The sequence below is a fragment of the Nelumbo nucifera genome, chromosome 3, assembly GCF_055504915.1.
Source record: "Nelumbo nucifera cultivar China Antique chromosome 3, China Antique-T2T, whole genome shotgun sequence".
NCBI lineage: Eukaryota > Viridiplantae > Streptophyta > Magnoliopsida > Proteales > Nelumbonaceae > Nelumbo > Nelumbo nucifera.
Window position 1 is genome coordinate 34,576,726 of NC_142651.1, and position 15,244 is coordinate 34,591,969.

General features: G+C 36.8%; 1 protein-coding gene across 1 annotated transcript in view; it reads right to left on the reverse strand.

Moving 5' to 3' along the window:
- The window catches only part of PRP40C (pre-mRNA-processing protein 40C), a 77,903-nt gene that overhangs the window by 22,196 nt on the left and 40,463 nt on the right, over nucleotides 1-15,244 (reverse strand). The window contains exons 11-15 of the mRNA XM_010251966.3: nucleotides 10,707-10,847; nucleotides 10,478-10,584; nucleotides 5,259-5,382; nucleotides 3,325-3,468; nucleotides 1,852-1,998 (exon numbers count right to left, since the gene is read on the reverse strand). Coding sequence (XP_010250268.1) covers nucleotides 1,852-1,998; nucleotides 3,325-3,468; nucleotides 5,259-5,382; nucleotides 10,478-10,584; nucleotides 10,707-10,847 — 663 coding nt within the window. The remainder of the gene's footprint in view (nucleotides 1-1,851; nucleotides 1,999-3,324; nucleotides 3,469-5,258; nucleotides 5,383-10,477; nucleotides 10,585-10,706; nucleotides 10,848-15,244) is intronic.

Here is a 15,244-nt window from a genome sequence, read left to right on the forward strand (position 1 = left end):
CCACACTAGCTGGAATATGGAAAAGAGGTATCACATAAATTGGAAGAAAACTCAGAATGTATTAGAGCACACTTCCACATTAGATTGATATTTGGCCTTCCACCAAGCCAATCCTCTCTCCATCGTTTCCACCATAGCTCTCATACATCTTTTGAGATGCATCTCTCCCCCAATGGCAGCCCAACATATTTATTTCATCAGCAGCTTCCCAACCTTACAAGCAAAAGACCCAGCAAGCATATGCACATTTGCTCCTCCCACAGCTATTAATTCACCTTTTAGTATATTGGTTTTGGGCCCAGAAACAGCTTCAAACCATTTCAAAATGAAGCTTAAATTCAATATGGTCCTAAGCCGTTTTGCGGAAAAAAAAAGTGTTATCAGAAAATTTGAAAAAGAGACACCCCCCCCTACTACTCTACCGAGCACTTATTGCCTCTGACAAAAATTGAATAAGAGAGGGAAGAAGGGATCACAAAAAGCCCCAACATCTCTTGTAGAAAGGCATCGTGATTCCATCAAGCCCAGCCAGCAAATCTGTGTTTAAGCAGCAATCTATTGGCGAATAACTCTGGCCCCGATTAACTCCCCATCCACCTCCAGCTTTCTAATAAGATTCTCCTTTCTTCTCCCACTAGCCATACAGTAAAAGAATGCTGTTTTTTGGTCCCCTTCAAGTCGCAAACAACAGAACCATTGTCTCCATTTAAATTCCTCTTGGTATTCCACCCTATCAAAGTCCACTTTTGCTCCTCAGCTCCATCAGCTTCAGCAGATATGTCCAAACACTCCTTTTAACTAACTCAACACCCAAAAATACTTCCTTCTCCTTATTTTTAGTTTCTCTTTCAACATATGGAGCTTTTTAGCAAATACATGACTGATCCTTCTATCTGCCATTGATGCATCAACTCCACAAAGACTTCTTCCAGCTAACAATGCTCAAAGCTAAAAGGAATTTTTTTACACCAGCAGGCCCCCACTATCCAACATTATTGGGTACGACCCAATTGAGGTTCAGGCAGGGATTGTTGTGTCAAATTTGGGAATCTGTCCTCCCAATCCAAGGACACAATGAACCCAACTTCACCAAAATAGGATCTTCCTAGTTAGTTGAGCAGATGAAATTGGCCTCCAACTAAGGTAGGTCAAGCAGCCCCCATTTATTTATAAATTGGCGAAAACTTCTCATTCCCCCACTTCTCCCCAACCCCCTTTCTTCTCAAGAGAAAATCTTACCATGTTAAAGCCCCCCCCCCCCCGATATACAAAAAGCAGATTTATCTCATAGACTATCTGTTCAATTATGTCAAATAAGCTAGGAGATAAAAAGGAAATGTTATGTAGAAGTGCCCTCAAGAATCCATGAGCACCAGACCAAGACATGACACTTTGTGTCCTCGTCCGTTGACCAATAAACCATTTAAGATGGTCAAGTCAGGCATATTTAACAAGCTTAAGCATAGAATTGTTAATCAATATTGATTTACAAAGCAGTGTTGGGAAATGTTTAAATTAGGAGTTCATCAAAGTTCAGAAATTGAGGTACAACAGGCAGCATAAAAAATTAATCTTTCTGTAAAATTCATTACAAGCGAAAAGCAACCAGTGAAAAGGTCTGTGTCGAGAGGAAAACAGATAAAATCAAAATGCAACATTTTTGTTTTCCAATCCATGCCAATTTTGAATCATTTGCCACTCATGCACAAAATTAACTCAGACCTCACTTAGTAACCTTGTTTCAAAATTGCTGGATACACGTTGAACAAGGTAGAAGCTACACTCTTGAATTGGCAACCATTGCTAACATCAGTAGCCCCATCACTGAAATAGAACAGACTCTAAATGTACCTGAGGATCTTTAATTGTTTCTACGAGTAAAGCTTGATAACAAGCAACTGCCTCTTTTCTTTGCACTTTCAGACGCACTCTCTCCATTTCTTGTTCTTCTCTTTCTTTCCGTTTCCGCATTTCTCTCTCCCTTTCCTTCAGTTTATCCTGATAATCAATAGAAAGATGTCAGATACATATTCTTGTACATTTGTATGCACATTATATGAACTTTTGACAGTTTGATAATTAATTGTCTTAGACATCTTTAAACACATGAAGAGAATGCTCACAACCAATCTAAACTGTTACCTGTTGTAAGCATCCAAAACAACAGAATGCTTACAATCAATCCGCATTGTTCTTGTTGTAAGCATCCACAGGGACAAAAAGCTTACAACCAATCCAGACCACTTGGTGAATTACATTTTGTGCTTGAAGGGGGGTGAATCAGTGGAAGCACGTTTTATTGATAGGTACTGCAATTAAGACCTGTGTACATTCTCAAAGTACATGTAGACAATCCTACGTTATGTTTTGCCCAAGTAAAACCACCTAGGGTTGCAACTCTGATTGCCTAAATTGAAGAGCTTCAACAACATTGGTAATGGGTTAGGGTTCTGGCACATTCAAAATTTAACAAATGCCCAACCCAACCAAGCGGTGGATATGTCCAATGCATGATGCACTTATTTCTCATTCTATCCTTCCTACTCTTTCCACCTATCCATCTCAACATCATCATCGCAGCTTTACTAATTTTTTGTAAGGTACCAGAGAGGTCAGTTTAGTTTATCTTCTCATCATCAATTTTAATTGCACTACCATTATTACTAATATTTCTACTAAAATAGAAATTCATTATTCCAAATCCGGCTTATCTCAAAACCTTTCAAATATAAAATACCTTTCAATTTTTCTAGCTATGCATTCAGCCCTCTTTAGTCTTATCAATCAATACTACATCATTACCAAACAACATACACCATGGGACCTCCACCTATAAATGCCTAATCCATTCATCAGTAAACATACGCCATTGGATCTCCTCATATAAATGTCTAATTAGTTCATCCACAATTAATGCAAAAGGCTATCTTAGCCTTGCTGTGAACCATTGTAGTTGAAAACCCACCAGATGACTTTTCTAGGGACCCAATCATATGATTTTCCAAATGAACAAATATCAAGATATCTTCCATAGCTGATCTCTGTGGCATGTATACAAATTGATTGTCTTTTACACTAGTTTCATGCCCTAATCATTGCTCAAACACCTTGTGTAGTCCTTCAAAAGATATCACAAAAAAAAAAAGATGGGACATTGATAGGAGTGTGTACATGAGCATGCACTAACACACAAACATGTATGCATCATAGTTTTCCAAATCCCATAATAATCAACCACTACTCAATCATAATGCACTTGTAATAAGTGCATTAGCATCTAACTATCATATCTCTTTGACAGTATATACAAGACCATACACTTACCTCCTCTTCCCTCTTCACTTTTGCTTCCCGTTCTGCTTCCTCATCTGCAGCTTTTAATTCTGATATGTACTCATTAAATAAAAGCTCTCTATCTTCATGCTTAACAGATTTATATCTTGGATCACTTCTTAAACTATCCTTAACCTGCACCAATGACAAGTCATACATTTCTGATTAAAATACAAAAATGAAAGCAAAGCAACAAAATACAAGCACAATGATATACAATGATATAAATACGATTTGATCTAGACTACACTACACGTTCTTCTGAAGATCTCATAACAAAACCAATAGTGACTCTTATTATCAGAAGGATATTATGTATTTGCTATAAACTTATAACTACATTAGCTTCTGAAAATGTTACAAGCCACAATCTGTGTTAGGATGTTTGCCAGATTCTGGGATTTACCCCAAGGTACCCAGATTGACACTCAGAGACCAGGGACATATGGGTGATGGATGTTTCATTTTAGTGGTAAAAACGTTAATGTCAGGAGGATATGGTGCTTGGACACATTCACAACTGATACCAGTACATGAACCCATGAAGCATAAGCTACGACATCATTCTCAACTTTCTACAAATCCAGTCAGAAATACACTTTTTTATTTATCTTTGATCAGTGCTTGTTAAAAAATGTTGAATTTCAACATTTATAGCAAGTATACTTTTTTATCCTTTTTATTGGTCATTTTGTGGTTTTATCTTCCCTCTAGTGATGTCAAATTCAGACCAAACCAGATGGACCATCAAAACTGGGAATTGGCAGCCAAATAAGATTTTACACATCCAATTTTTAGAAAGGTTGACTTCATGAAACCAATTATAATCAAATAAAACTTATTTTAAGCATATTTTGATACAATGCAGCTTTAAAAGATATCTCGAATCATTTGCTTTTAGCACCCTCATTATTTTCACTTCTGTGATAAATCTGATATTTTTGTCTTTTCATTAGGGATCAACCTATTTTATCAAAAAGGGGATGTGTACTAACCAATTCCATAAGAAATTTAAAATATAAAAAGGAAACAGAAGAAAGCTTAGGGAGATATTTTTCATACTATAGGTGCAGAAACTTTAGAACACAAATAAACCATTACAGTTTAAACCATAGTTTAGAATGTCAACATATTTCCTAATATTTCAATGATACATTTCCATTTTCATGGGCACCCGGCACCACACGAAATATTACTGGAGTAGACATATTCCTTGATGAACATTACCAATACTATATAGAGTACAGAAGATGGTATTATAACATGATGACTAGGCAAAACATTGCAGATATGTGGAGTTGCAGTATTATTGCCAACTTAACAAAGATGATGCGAAGACCACTTTCCGCCAACTCAAAATGCTTTTTGGATGTGATGTGGCATTCCTTCTTTGATTTATCTTGTGTAATAGATCATTTTGAATGATCTATTAGAATCTTTTGCACATTCTCTACTTTGTAACATTAACTCTTAAAGCCTACAGGACAATATTGCAATGTGTCACTGTGTTTATTAATCATAATTTCTAGTCAGTCCTTCCTAATTAGAAATTTGGTGTACGCATTAAAAGGGTGTGCAGTGAGCGGTGAGCCCGGGTTTGTTGCTTCTTTTTCAAGTTGTTCATGTTCCATATTACCATACTCTTCCAATATTTGCTCATTTAATTAATAATATTCTCATTTAGTTTCCAATTAAAAATAGTATTTCTTTTTCATTTATAAAGGCAATTACTCGGCTAAAATGACTTTCTATTTAATTCTTATTCATACATGAAATGGGATTTCAGAAAAGTTCACTTATTGAAAACAGCAACAAAATCTTCAATATTAAAAGGAAAAATCAAGAACAAATTCATGTTCCTTTCTTTGTATGCAAAAAATAAAAAATAAAAAACATAAATTTCAACCATGCACAAAGGGTCCTACCCTTGACCAACGAGAACTTGTATTTATGTCTCCTTTTTCTCTAAGCAATGACTTGAAGCCAGAAGCAGCAGCTGCACGTATAGCTTGGGCCTTCTCTTCAGCAGCCTTCTTTAGTGGAAGAACCCTGCATGAAATGTGCATGATTCATCAGCCCAATACAAGTGAGTTTGACAGACAAACAATGCCATGCATGAAATTGACCATGATCTGGAAAACTCATCACAAACTGCAGTAAGCTCCAGGTTAGATATCATAGACTTATTACGTGGGAAAACCTGGAGAGCACAATGCCTACTGCATGCCAAAGAAGAGAGAACAAAGATTAATCCTTCCTTGTCAAAAGTCTTAAGGTACTACATCACAATCCATATAGACTATAAGTAAACTAGTAAACATGTACGTGCACGTGACAGTATCTCCAAGACAAAACTATTTACAATTCATTGACAGTTTTTGAACAGTTATAAGTGGGCAGTTTCTTAACTGTTATAAGTGGACAGTTTTTGAACAGTTAAAAGTGGGCAGTTTATTAACTGTTATAAGTGGGCAGTTTTTGGAGTGAGAGTAAATGACATATATGCCCTTTTTTTATGCCCATTGTATGTTGCTTAGATAAGGGGTAAAAATGTCTAATGAAAAGTCCAGAAAATGGGGTTATTTGCTCTTTTATTAGTAGTATAGATTATATACGGCAAGACACAAATCCAGATTAATCAAAATATTGTTTATTAGGTTCTATACATATTTTGGGACAGAGGTACTATTTGACCAGTGAATTAGTTTTCAACCTATTTCTTCCCTCCTATCCTGACCTATTAACAGCTTTTTTTTTTTTTTTGATCAATAACATATTCAATCAATTCATTGAAATATCAAAATATTTACAGCAAGGAAGACAAGAACTCCTATCTTCCAAATACAACTTAAACCCTCCAAAGAGAGCAAAAGAGAAAAAGAAACAATTAAGTTACAGCTTAGCCCAAAACACTGCTTCCCTTTCTATCCCTTGTTTAGCTAATCCATCAGCTAAAGACTGATCTCTTAACCCAATTCATCCTGAATTCCATCTCCCGCACCAGCCACCTGAATTTCCTCTACTTGTTTCTGTAGTTCCATAAACCGCATTCATCTTTAATCAGCCACCCTATCACCACCTCCGAGTCCCATTCAATTATGAGTTTCCTGATAATCATCTCCTTGGCTTTCTAAATTCCTTCCATAACTGCCAAGATCTCATCTCTCAAGGAATCCCCCACACCAATTGGGCCTGAGAACAGGGCATAAATGACCCCGTTCTCATCACTAAAAACACCTCCAATCCCTGATTGTCCTGGATTCCCCCTACAACTCCCATCAAAATTTAACTTTAAGAAGCCAGCAAGTGGGGGAGTCCAGGACACCCTTATTATTGGTTTGAACTGAGTGCAGTTTGCAATCTCGCCCCACTTTCTCAACATGTCTTCCACTGTGTAATCTACAAATAGTTCTAGTGATTTCAGCCACTGTACTGCCCATATGTGGATCACAGCCCTCAATTCTTCAGCCCCTCTCTCATTTTCTAAGAAGATCCTAGTATTTCTTTCCTCCCATAATGTCCAGCATACTGCAACCCTCAGACCTCTCACATAGTCCTTCCCCTTTTCATGTGCCACCTGAAAAAGGAAGGGGAAAATAGGCTCTGCAAGTTTGATGGAGGGTTCCACCTACACCCAAAGAGAGAAAAAGCCCACTCCCAGATTGACTTTGCAAATTGGCAAGACACTAGTAAGTGAAAACCAGTCTCCCCGCCCGCTTTGCAAAGAACACACCAATGAGGTGACAAACAAGTATTGGATCTCTTCTTTTGGAGCAAATCCCTAGTGTTGAATCTTTCCAAATAGGCTTCCCAACAAAAACTACCAACCCTAGGAGGAATCAGTCTGCACCAAACCTCACTAACTGGGAAAGGGGAGGTTGTAGGACTGGTGGACTGGCAAAGGACTTTGAAGAAGGAAGCGCAAGAAAAAGAGCTTGTGGGGGTAGGCGTCCAAATTCTAGAGTCCACCTTAGAAGGGTCCAAGAAAACATTATCAAGAAGTTCAAAGAGGCTTGAAATACTATCAAGGTCGGAATCCCTCACAGCCCTCCTCAGACCCAAGTTCCACCCAAACCCCAAACTAGAAGAAGGGGTGATGAAAGAAGAAACTAGCTCATTTTTAAATTCGAAAAGAGCATACAAAGAAGGAAACTGTTTCTTAAGAGACACATTCCCCACCCAAATATGTTCCCAGAATTTTATGGAATTACCTTAATTCAAATCATACCTGACATGAGGGGAGAAGACTAGAAGCAAATCATGAATGGCTTTCCAAGGTGAAGTGCTTGTGGCCCTTGCTCTGATTCCAGCTTCCCATCCATCTTGCTCCTGCCCATGTATGCTTGCCACTATTCTAGCCCATAGCTTCTCCTGCTCCAGAGGGAACCTCCACAACCATTTCCCCAAAAGGGCCGAATTCCTTATCCCAATGTTCCCAAGCCCCAAACCCCCATAGTTTTTACTTCTGGTCACCACCTTCCAGCTAACCCTGTGGTCCCTCTTCTCCTCTCCCGGCTCCCAAAGGAAATCTCTCATCAACCTCTCCAATCTACTACAAACCTTCCCTGGAATCTTAAACACTGAAAGAAAATAAATGGGTAAGTTTGCTAACGTGGCCTTAATCATCAACCTCTCCAATCTACTATTAACAGCTTCTCATTGAATTTTGGATTCAGGAGGGTTAAAGAGTGTTCAAGTTGGATAGATCATTTCCATTATGTATTTTTGATAAGTTAACTGTAATGAGTGGGATGGTAGGATTTTTACCATTTGATTCCCTGGGTTTCTCTCTATTGTTTCTTCTTTTAAAACCAAATCATCCTCCTCAATCTTTTCCTTGGCATTTCTAATAAAAGTAATCTCATTAGAGAGTAAGGACCACTTCCACTAAATAAAGGCCATTAATGAGAAGAGTTTTCACTTGAAAAGTTGAAAAGACTGTAAGATCCTTCATAGAAGATCTCTCTAAAGTCTATTTCAATCCATAAGTGAACCCTTTGAAAGATCACTCAAGAATCACATTTAGGCACAGGATAAGTAGGTTAGAACTCAAGCACAAGAAGTATCATAACTGTACTTAAAATAAATTGGAAAGAGGGTTCCATCCAAGATGAGCACATATCGCTTCTTCAGGGGCTGCAGTCGAGTTACACCTTAAGTCACTCTAATCTGAAGGAGACTGTTAAGTAGCAATTAGTGGATGAGAAACAAGGAGGAAGAACCTGGAATTCCATACATCTAATCAGAGGAAGGGTGAAGGATCTTTAGCCACTATAATTAACACCTCATTCAAATGGATGAGAAGGTCATGAAAAGAGATAGCAGATTGTCTTGCTAAAGATTTGGTGATTCAGAAGAATTTGTGCTCAGCCATCCCTTCAGGTAAGCTGTGCGACTATTGTATATGACTAGGGTCAGTTGGGCCAAGTAGCTCAGGCTTTCGCCCTTAGTAGAATGTATTACACTATTGTACTCCATGCTTTCTCATAAATAAGTAACAACCAGTCAAATACAAATAAAAAGAAAGCATTACAACAGACTGTAATTTCAGGATCCCCCAATCAGTTTGGTTCATTTTCTCAACCGTATCTCCTGATAGACATTACAACAGACTGTATTTTTATCAGTAACAAGTAACAACAATCAAGGGAGATTTATTAATAACGTGCAAAAGAAGACAGACTTGAGTCAGAGGCCAATGGCCATTACCAAATGTTGCTCTTGGCTGTCTAGGGCCTTGATATGAATGGACTGGATAGAAACCTAATCTTTGAAGAATTTTACACAAAGCAGCTGCTCTAAGCCACAAACCAGCATTCTTAGGCTTGTCAGCCCAAGACTATGCCATTACACCAAGATACCCATAGCTTTCAAGGCACCAAGGTGAAAGTAGGTGACAAAGGGGCGCCTTGTCGCCTAGGAAATGGATTTTTTAAAATAAAAACATATATCCTAGGGTAGTTCCCTAGGTTCCATAACCATATTTCAATAATAACTATCCATAATTTTCAAAAGAAAAGCATAAATTTCATGTTTAGGTATAGAAAATCAACATATTCATGAGAAGAAAAAGAAGAAAGAAAAGAAAAATAAAAAAATATAGGGGCTGAACCCCTATTTTTGTTATAGTAAAAGAAGCAAAAGAAGAAGTTTTTGAAGGTTCAAAATTTTAAGTTCTTCCTTACTTGTTGGTTCAGGTTTTGAAGTCTTTGAGGGTTCAATACAACAGTTAGCAACGTATGTATTTATTAAACCCTAACAAATAAGAAAATAATACAAAGAAGTTAGTATATAAACACACAAAATGAATATTTTAGTTTAGTAATGTGTCTATTTTCTAATTATAATCTCAAAAAAAAATAGAAATATAAAAGTATTTTATAACACAGTATACTAAACTGCTTGGCAATTAGGCGAGGCGAGCCTCCAAAGGTGCTTTGTCACCTAGGCGTTTCCATAGTTGTCAAGGCGATGCCTAGGCGCCCGCCTAGGCGACAAGGTGCCCTTGGAGGCTCACCTCACCTAATCGGCAAGCAGTTTTCTATAGTGTGTTATAAAAAACTTTTATATTCTTAATTTTTTGAGGTTACAATTATAAACTAGAATATTCATTTTGTGTGTTTATATACTAATTTCTTTTTATCATCTTCTAATTTGTTAGGGTTTAATCAACACAAGCATTGCTGAATGCTATATTGAACGCTCAAAGCCTTCACTAAGTAAGGAATAACTTAAAATGTTGTCTAATCAACACATTTTCTCTTCTTCCACCTTTTCTTTTCTTATTTTCCTATAACAGAAATAGGGGTTCAGCCCCTATATTTTTTTAATTTTCTTTTCTTCTTTTTCTTCTAATGAATATGTTGGAATATGTTGATTTTCTATACTTTAACATGGAGTTTATACTTTTCTTATGAAAACTATGGATAATTGTTAAGGAAATATGGTTATGAAAACTCGGGAACTACCCTAGGATACATGTTTTTTACTTAAAAAAATTCATAGCACCCCCACCCCCGATACAATTCTAAAGCAGCACTCCACACCCAGTCTCTCACAAAAGGGTCAGCAAAGTCATTAGCTGATTTATAGATGCAAACATCTCATACAAAACGGAAGTCAAGCACTCTGAATTAAGTAATACCTTTCATTCAATAGAAGCTCCCTCTCCTTGCGGTCCAAGGCCTCAAATCGGGGATCACTGCCCCATTTCATTTTGAATGTCTGATAATCAGTTCTCTGGTCAATATCCTGAGAAATGTAAGATAGTTGGAAATAAGTGTCAAATCTCTATGTATTTTAAACCAAAAGCTTCCAAAATGTAACTTTTCTGAAGGAATCAGGACAGTGGATAAGTATAATCAATTAATAACCTCTGAAGCTTCTTCTAGCAACTGCTTGAAGCCTTCAATTGCAGCTTTCTGAGCTGCACGTTTTTCTTTTCGCTCCTCCTCAGCTCGTGTTCGAACATAGTGTTCAAACAATGCTCTACGAGCAGAATAGCCTGGCACAGCCTGAAACCATATAAAATTTTCATGTTAGAAAAAGTTAAAATAAACCACCTCGAACAATATTATAAATCATAAGTCCAAGGTTCTGTAAATAGTAATTTTGAAACAATGGAAAATTGCTGGAAAATCTAAAACCCTATTCTTAAAACACCCATACAAATATACATATATATATAAAGCTCAAACAATATCAATATATCCTATCACCCAAAAATTCTGATTATTGTAGGAATGGAAAACTTATTTGTTTCTCCACGTATTCTTTCTTGCTTCAGTATCCACATCAGTGCATAATGCACCTAACTATCTTCTTTTCGACCATAAAAGAATCTACATTTGATGGAGAGTCACTGCTCATCCATACAGGTGTTGAAATCATGTAATGAAGACATCAGCAGCAAATTTGGTGCAACAACAATATTAGATCCAACAAAGGCAGCAAAAAGGTTCAAAGTATCGGAAACGTAAGGTGTATTAGAAAGACAATTTTAAGAGACATTTTGGGATACGCATGGATACGTATGAAAAATCAAGATATGCATAGATACATTAGGGAGCTTATACAAATATTAAAAAATGCATTAATAACAATAAATATAAGTTTTATATGGCCTTAATTAAGTTATTTAAACACTTATAAAGAAAACAAGTTATTTAAACATACAAACCCATACCTCAATAGTTTATATAAAATGTGAGATATAGGGACAAATTGGTAATTGTTGAAGATAATTTATATTTATTAGTATATAAATTATAATAATCAATTTTAACATTAATAAATGAACATCCATTAAGAAGAAAAATATTTGCTTAAGAATAAAAATACATACAATTATAATCAACAATTGAATATGGCATAGTGGTTTGTTTATGTTTATTACAATCAAATTACCAGGGTTCAATTCTCCTTACCTCTCTTATTTGTAGTTTTAAATAAGTAGGTTTAATGACAAGTCAACTTCGAATTTATTGCTTTAATGGTGAGTTTAATTAAAATTTGAATTTGAACATTGTCTTAAATGTAGTAATTAATTAAGAGAGAAAAGAAGTTATTAAGAGAGAGGTAATAATTATAGGGGATTAGGAGTTATTTAGGGCAAGTGTCCTTAAATGTAGGAATTACTAGAGAGAGAACAAATTATTAAATAGGCTTATTTATGAGAGAAAGAGAGAGAGAGAGAGAATCTAATATTACAATATGTATCGGCCGATACATATTGTATATCGGTCTGTACCTGTCCTGTATCAATCCAAAACGACCCAATACGGGTCTGTATCTATCCGAAACATACAAAAAGGAACAAAACTACTGGATTTGTAGCGTTTTGTTTATTGGGATATCGCTGGAAACAATACATATTGGCCAATACGCTGTGACTTTTTTAAACCTTGGGCAGCAAATGTTTTGTTGGTTTGGGAAGTGAGGAACAGTAGAATATTCAATTGAAAGAGTGGAACTGAAGGATGTAATAGAGGCCATAAAAATGAAGGTTGTGTTTTGGATTAAAACCATGGAGTGCTTTCAGAACTCCACAATTAATGATATCCTAAGGGCATGGAAGGAGGTAGCACAATCCTCTAGAGAAAAAGAAAGAATAAGATTGGAGGTGAAACCCCCACAAGGCAGCAAAGTAAAGTTGAACTTTGATGGAAGCTCCATGGGCAACCCAGGTATGGCAGGAATAGGTGGGGCAATCAGCAATTTGGAAGGCAAGATATTAGACATTTATTCAGGACAAATTGGAGTAGCTAATTCTGTGAAGGCTGAATTGTTGGCTCAACTACATGGTCTCTGGTTGGCAAAGCAACTGGATTTCACACAGATAGAACTGGAAGGGGGATTCGAAAGTAGTTATTTCTTGGGCGAGATGTAACAAACATATCCCTTGGACTCTCAAGAATGCTTGCAGGGAAGTTGAAAGGATTGCAAGAGAACAAAATGCTGATTTCAAGTGGGTAAGGAGTGCAAATGGATAGGGGTTCTACCCAGAACCGAGCTCCAACTGGCCTTGAACCAATGCTACCCAATCTTTTACAGGGTAGGGTCGGGTTCCAAATTCTTCAAACCAACCCCCACCAAATCGATTCCAAGGTCTAGAGGTTTACCCTACCCAAACCGACCCGATGGGCCGGCCTTGGAACCAAACTTGCCATGAAATAAACCCCAAAGTATTTTTAAGGAAGTAAAGATTTGAACCCAAGCACTCATGGTTACAAAAGCCATGGTCTCACTTGACCATTGAGTTACTCAAGTGTTCTGATCGTTTGTTTTTATTTCCACATTTGAATGCATATAATAAATAATGTAAAAGGTAATACTTACAAAATTTAAATTATAATGACAACTTTTGAACCACATATATATTATGATAATCTACATATTAAATTACTCAATTTAATCAATAAAGAACAGGTTCCACGGGTAGACCCTGGAACCAACCCCAGAACCACCAAGGCTAGAACCGACCTTCACAGGGAAGGTTCCTTCCAAAAACCTGGAACCGACCCCTATATGGTAGGTCCCAGGTTCTGCCATGGAACCGAACAGAACCGAACCATGCACACCTGGCTAGCTGATTCCCTTGCTAAACAAGGAGCGGAAAGGCAGCAGTTGTTTTGGGCTTCTACGTAACCTAGCAAACATTACTTGGGATGACTTTATGGTAATCAAACTGTACTGTTATCTTACATTTAATTAATTAATAAAATCAACTTCATGCTGATAAAAAACGATATTAGATCTTGCTCTGATAAAAGGGTAATGTTTAACCCACTAATATCCTTGGGCAACCTTTTCAGTAAAGGATGTTTGGGATAAACCAATTCCACCTAGGATGGGAGCTTTCTGTTGGGAAGCTTTCCTATAAAAGTGCAACACTTGTGATTTGCTCCAAAGAAAAAGATCTAATTGGTGTTTATCCCCGAATTAGTGCAACCTTTGTAAGGCTAATGGTGAACGTTGCTATCACTTATTAATCTCTTGCCCTTTTGTTTAAGTGATTTGGGATTGGTTTCACCCATTGTTTGGTTTTGATGGACCCCCCGCCAAATGTAAAAAGCTTGTTTGCTTACTCTTCTATCAAGTGTTCAAACTTCAAAGAAGAGGGGTGGAATATTGTGGAGATCTGCAGGAGCTGCTATTTGTTGGACAATTTGGGAAGAAAGGAAACATAGGACTTTTTTTTTAAAGGAAAGAAGTAGAGAAGCCATCTTTGAAACCGTTGATGTAAGGATGGTTCATAGGGTGATGTCTTTGCACTTATTTGAGGGTATTTCTACAAATTATTTGTTTAAGAACTGGAAGGATGTCTAATTCAGCCCCCCTCAAAACTAGGACTTCTCCACTTTGGTACCCACCGAATGTCGGTTTCACTAAGTTGAATTTTGATAGAAGAAATGAAGGTAACCTGGGTCCTTCAAGTATAGGAGGATCTTTTAGGGAGGAAGGAGGGAAAGTTATTGCTCTATTTTCAGGTCCTATTGGTGGAGGAGATTCACTTAGACCTGATGTATTGGCGGCAATGGAAGGGATAAAAAGAGCAAAGGAGTTGAATATTAGAAACATGATTGTTGAAGGTGACTCAAAGTTGGTCATAGGTAGGCTACAAAAAGAACATAATGGAATTTTGAAACTTGAATGAAAAAAGGAAGTTTAAGTGGCTGACCCAGGACTTTGAGCTAAAGCTACAATGGATAAAGAGAGGTGCTAATTTCTTTGCGGATACACTTGGAAAACAAAGGGTGCGAAGGGGAAGTTTATTTTGGGCCATGTTGTAATTTGAACTTTCTTGGAAGGGTTAAGAGGGTTTACCTCTCCCCTTGCTTTCTTGTATCTGTTTCTAAATTTTCTAATAAAAGCTTTAGTTGTTGATCAAAAACCAATTAAGTTTATGCCTTTATGGATAAATACTTTAGGAACAAGAGTTTTTAAAATCAGGACTAAAACAAAATATAAGATATGAAAATTTACTAACAATAAGAGTGCAAATCAGGAGACACTTAGGATTCATTATGACCTTTTCCATTACCTTGGTTTGATAATTTAATGACAAGGAAAAGATTGAAGAGGACATCACCCATAGAATTAGAGAAGGATGGCCAAAATAGAGGGGTGCATTCTGAAAATTTATATGATAAGTGAATACCACCTTGATTGAAAGGAAAACTCTATGAAACAGTTAATTTTTTTTTTTTGATCAATAACACTTTCATTAACTCATCAAAAGAAACAAAGTGTTGGGCAGTCAAGAAACAACATGTCCAAAATACAAGCGTGGCAGAAGCACATATGCTGAGATTGATGAGTTGAAAAACTACAAAGGATAGAGTCAAAACTGAAGTCATTAGAAGAAATGTAGAAGTAAATCCAATAGGTGGCAATAGCAGAGAAAGTAAAC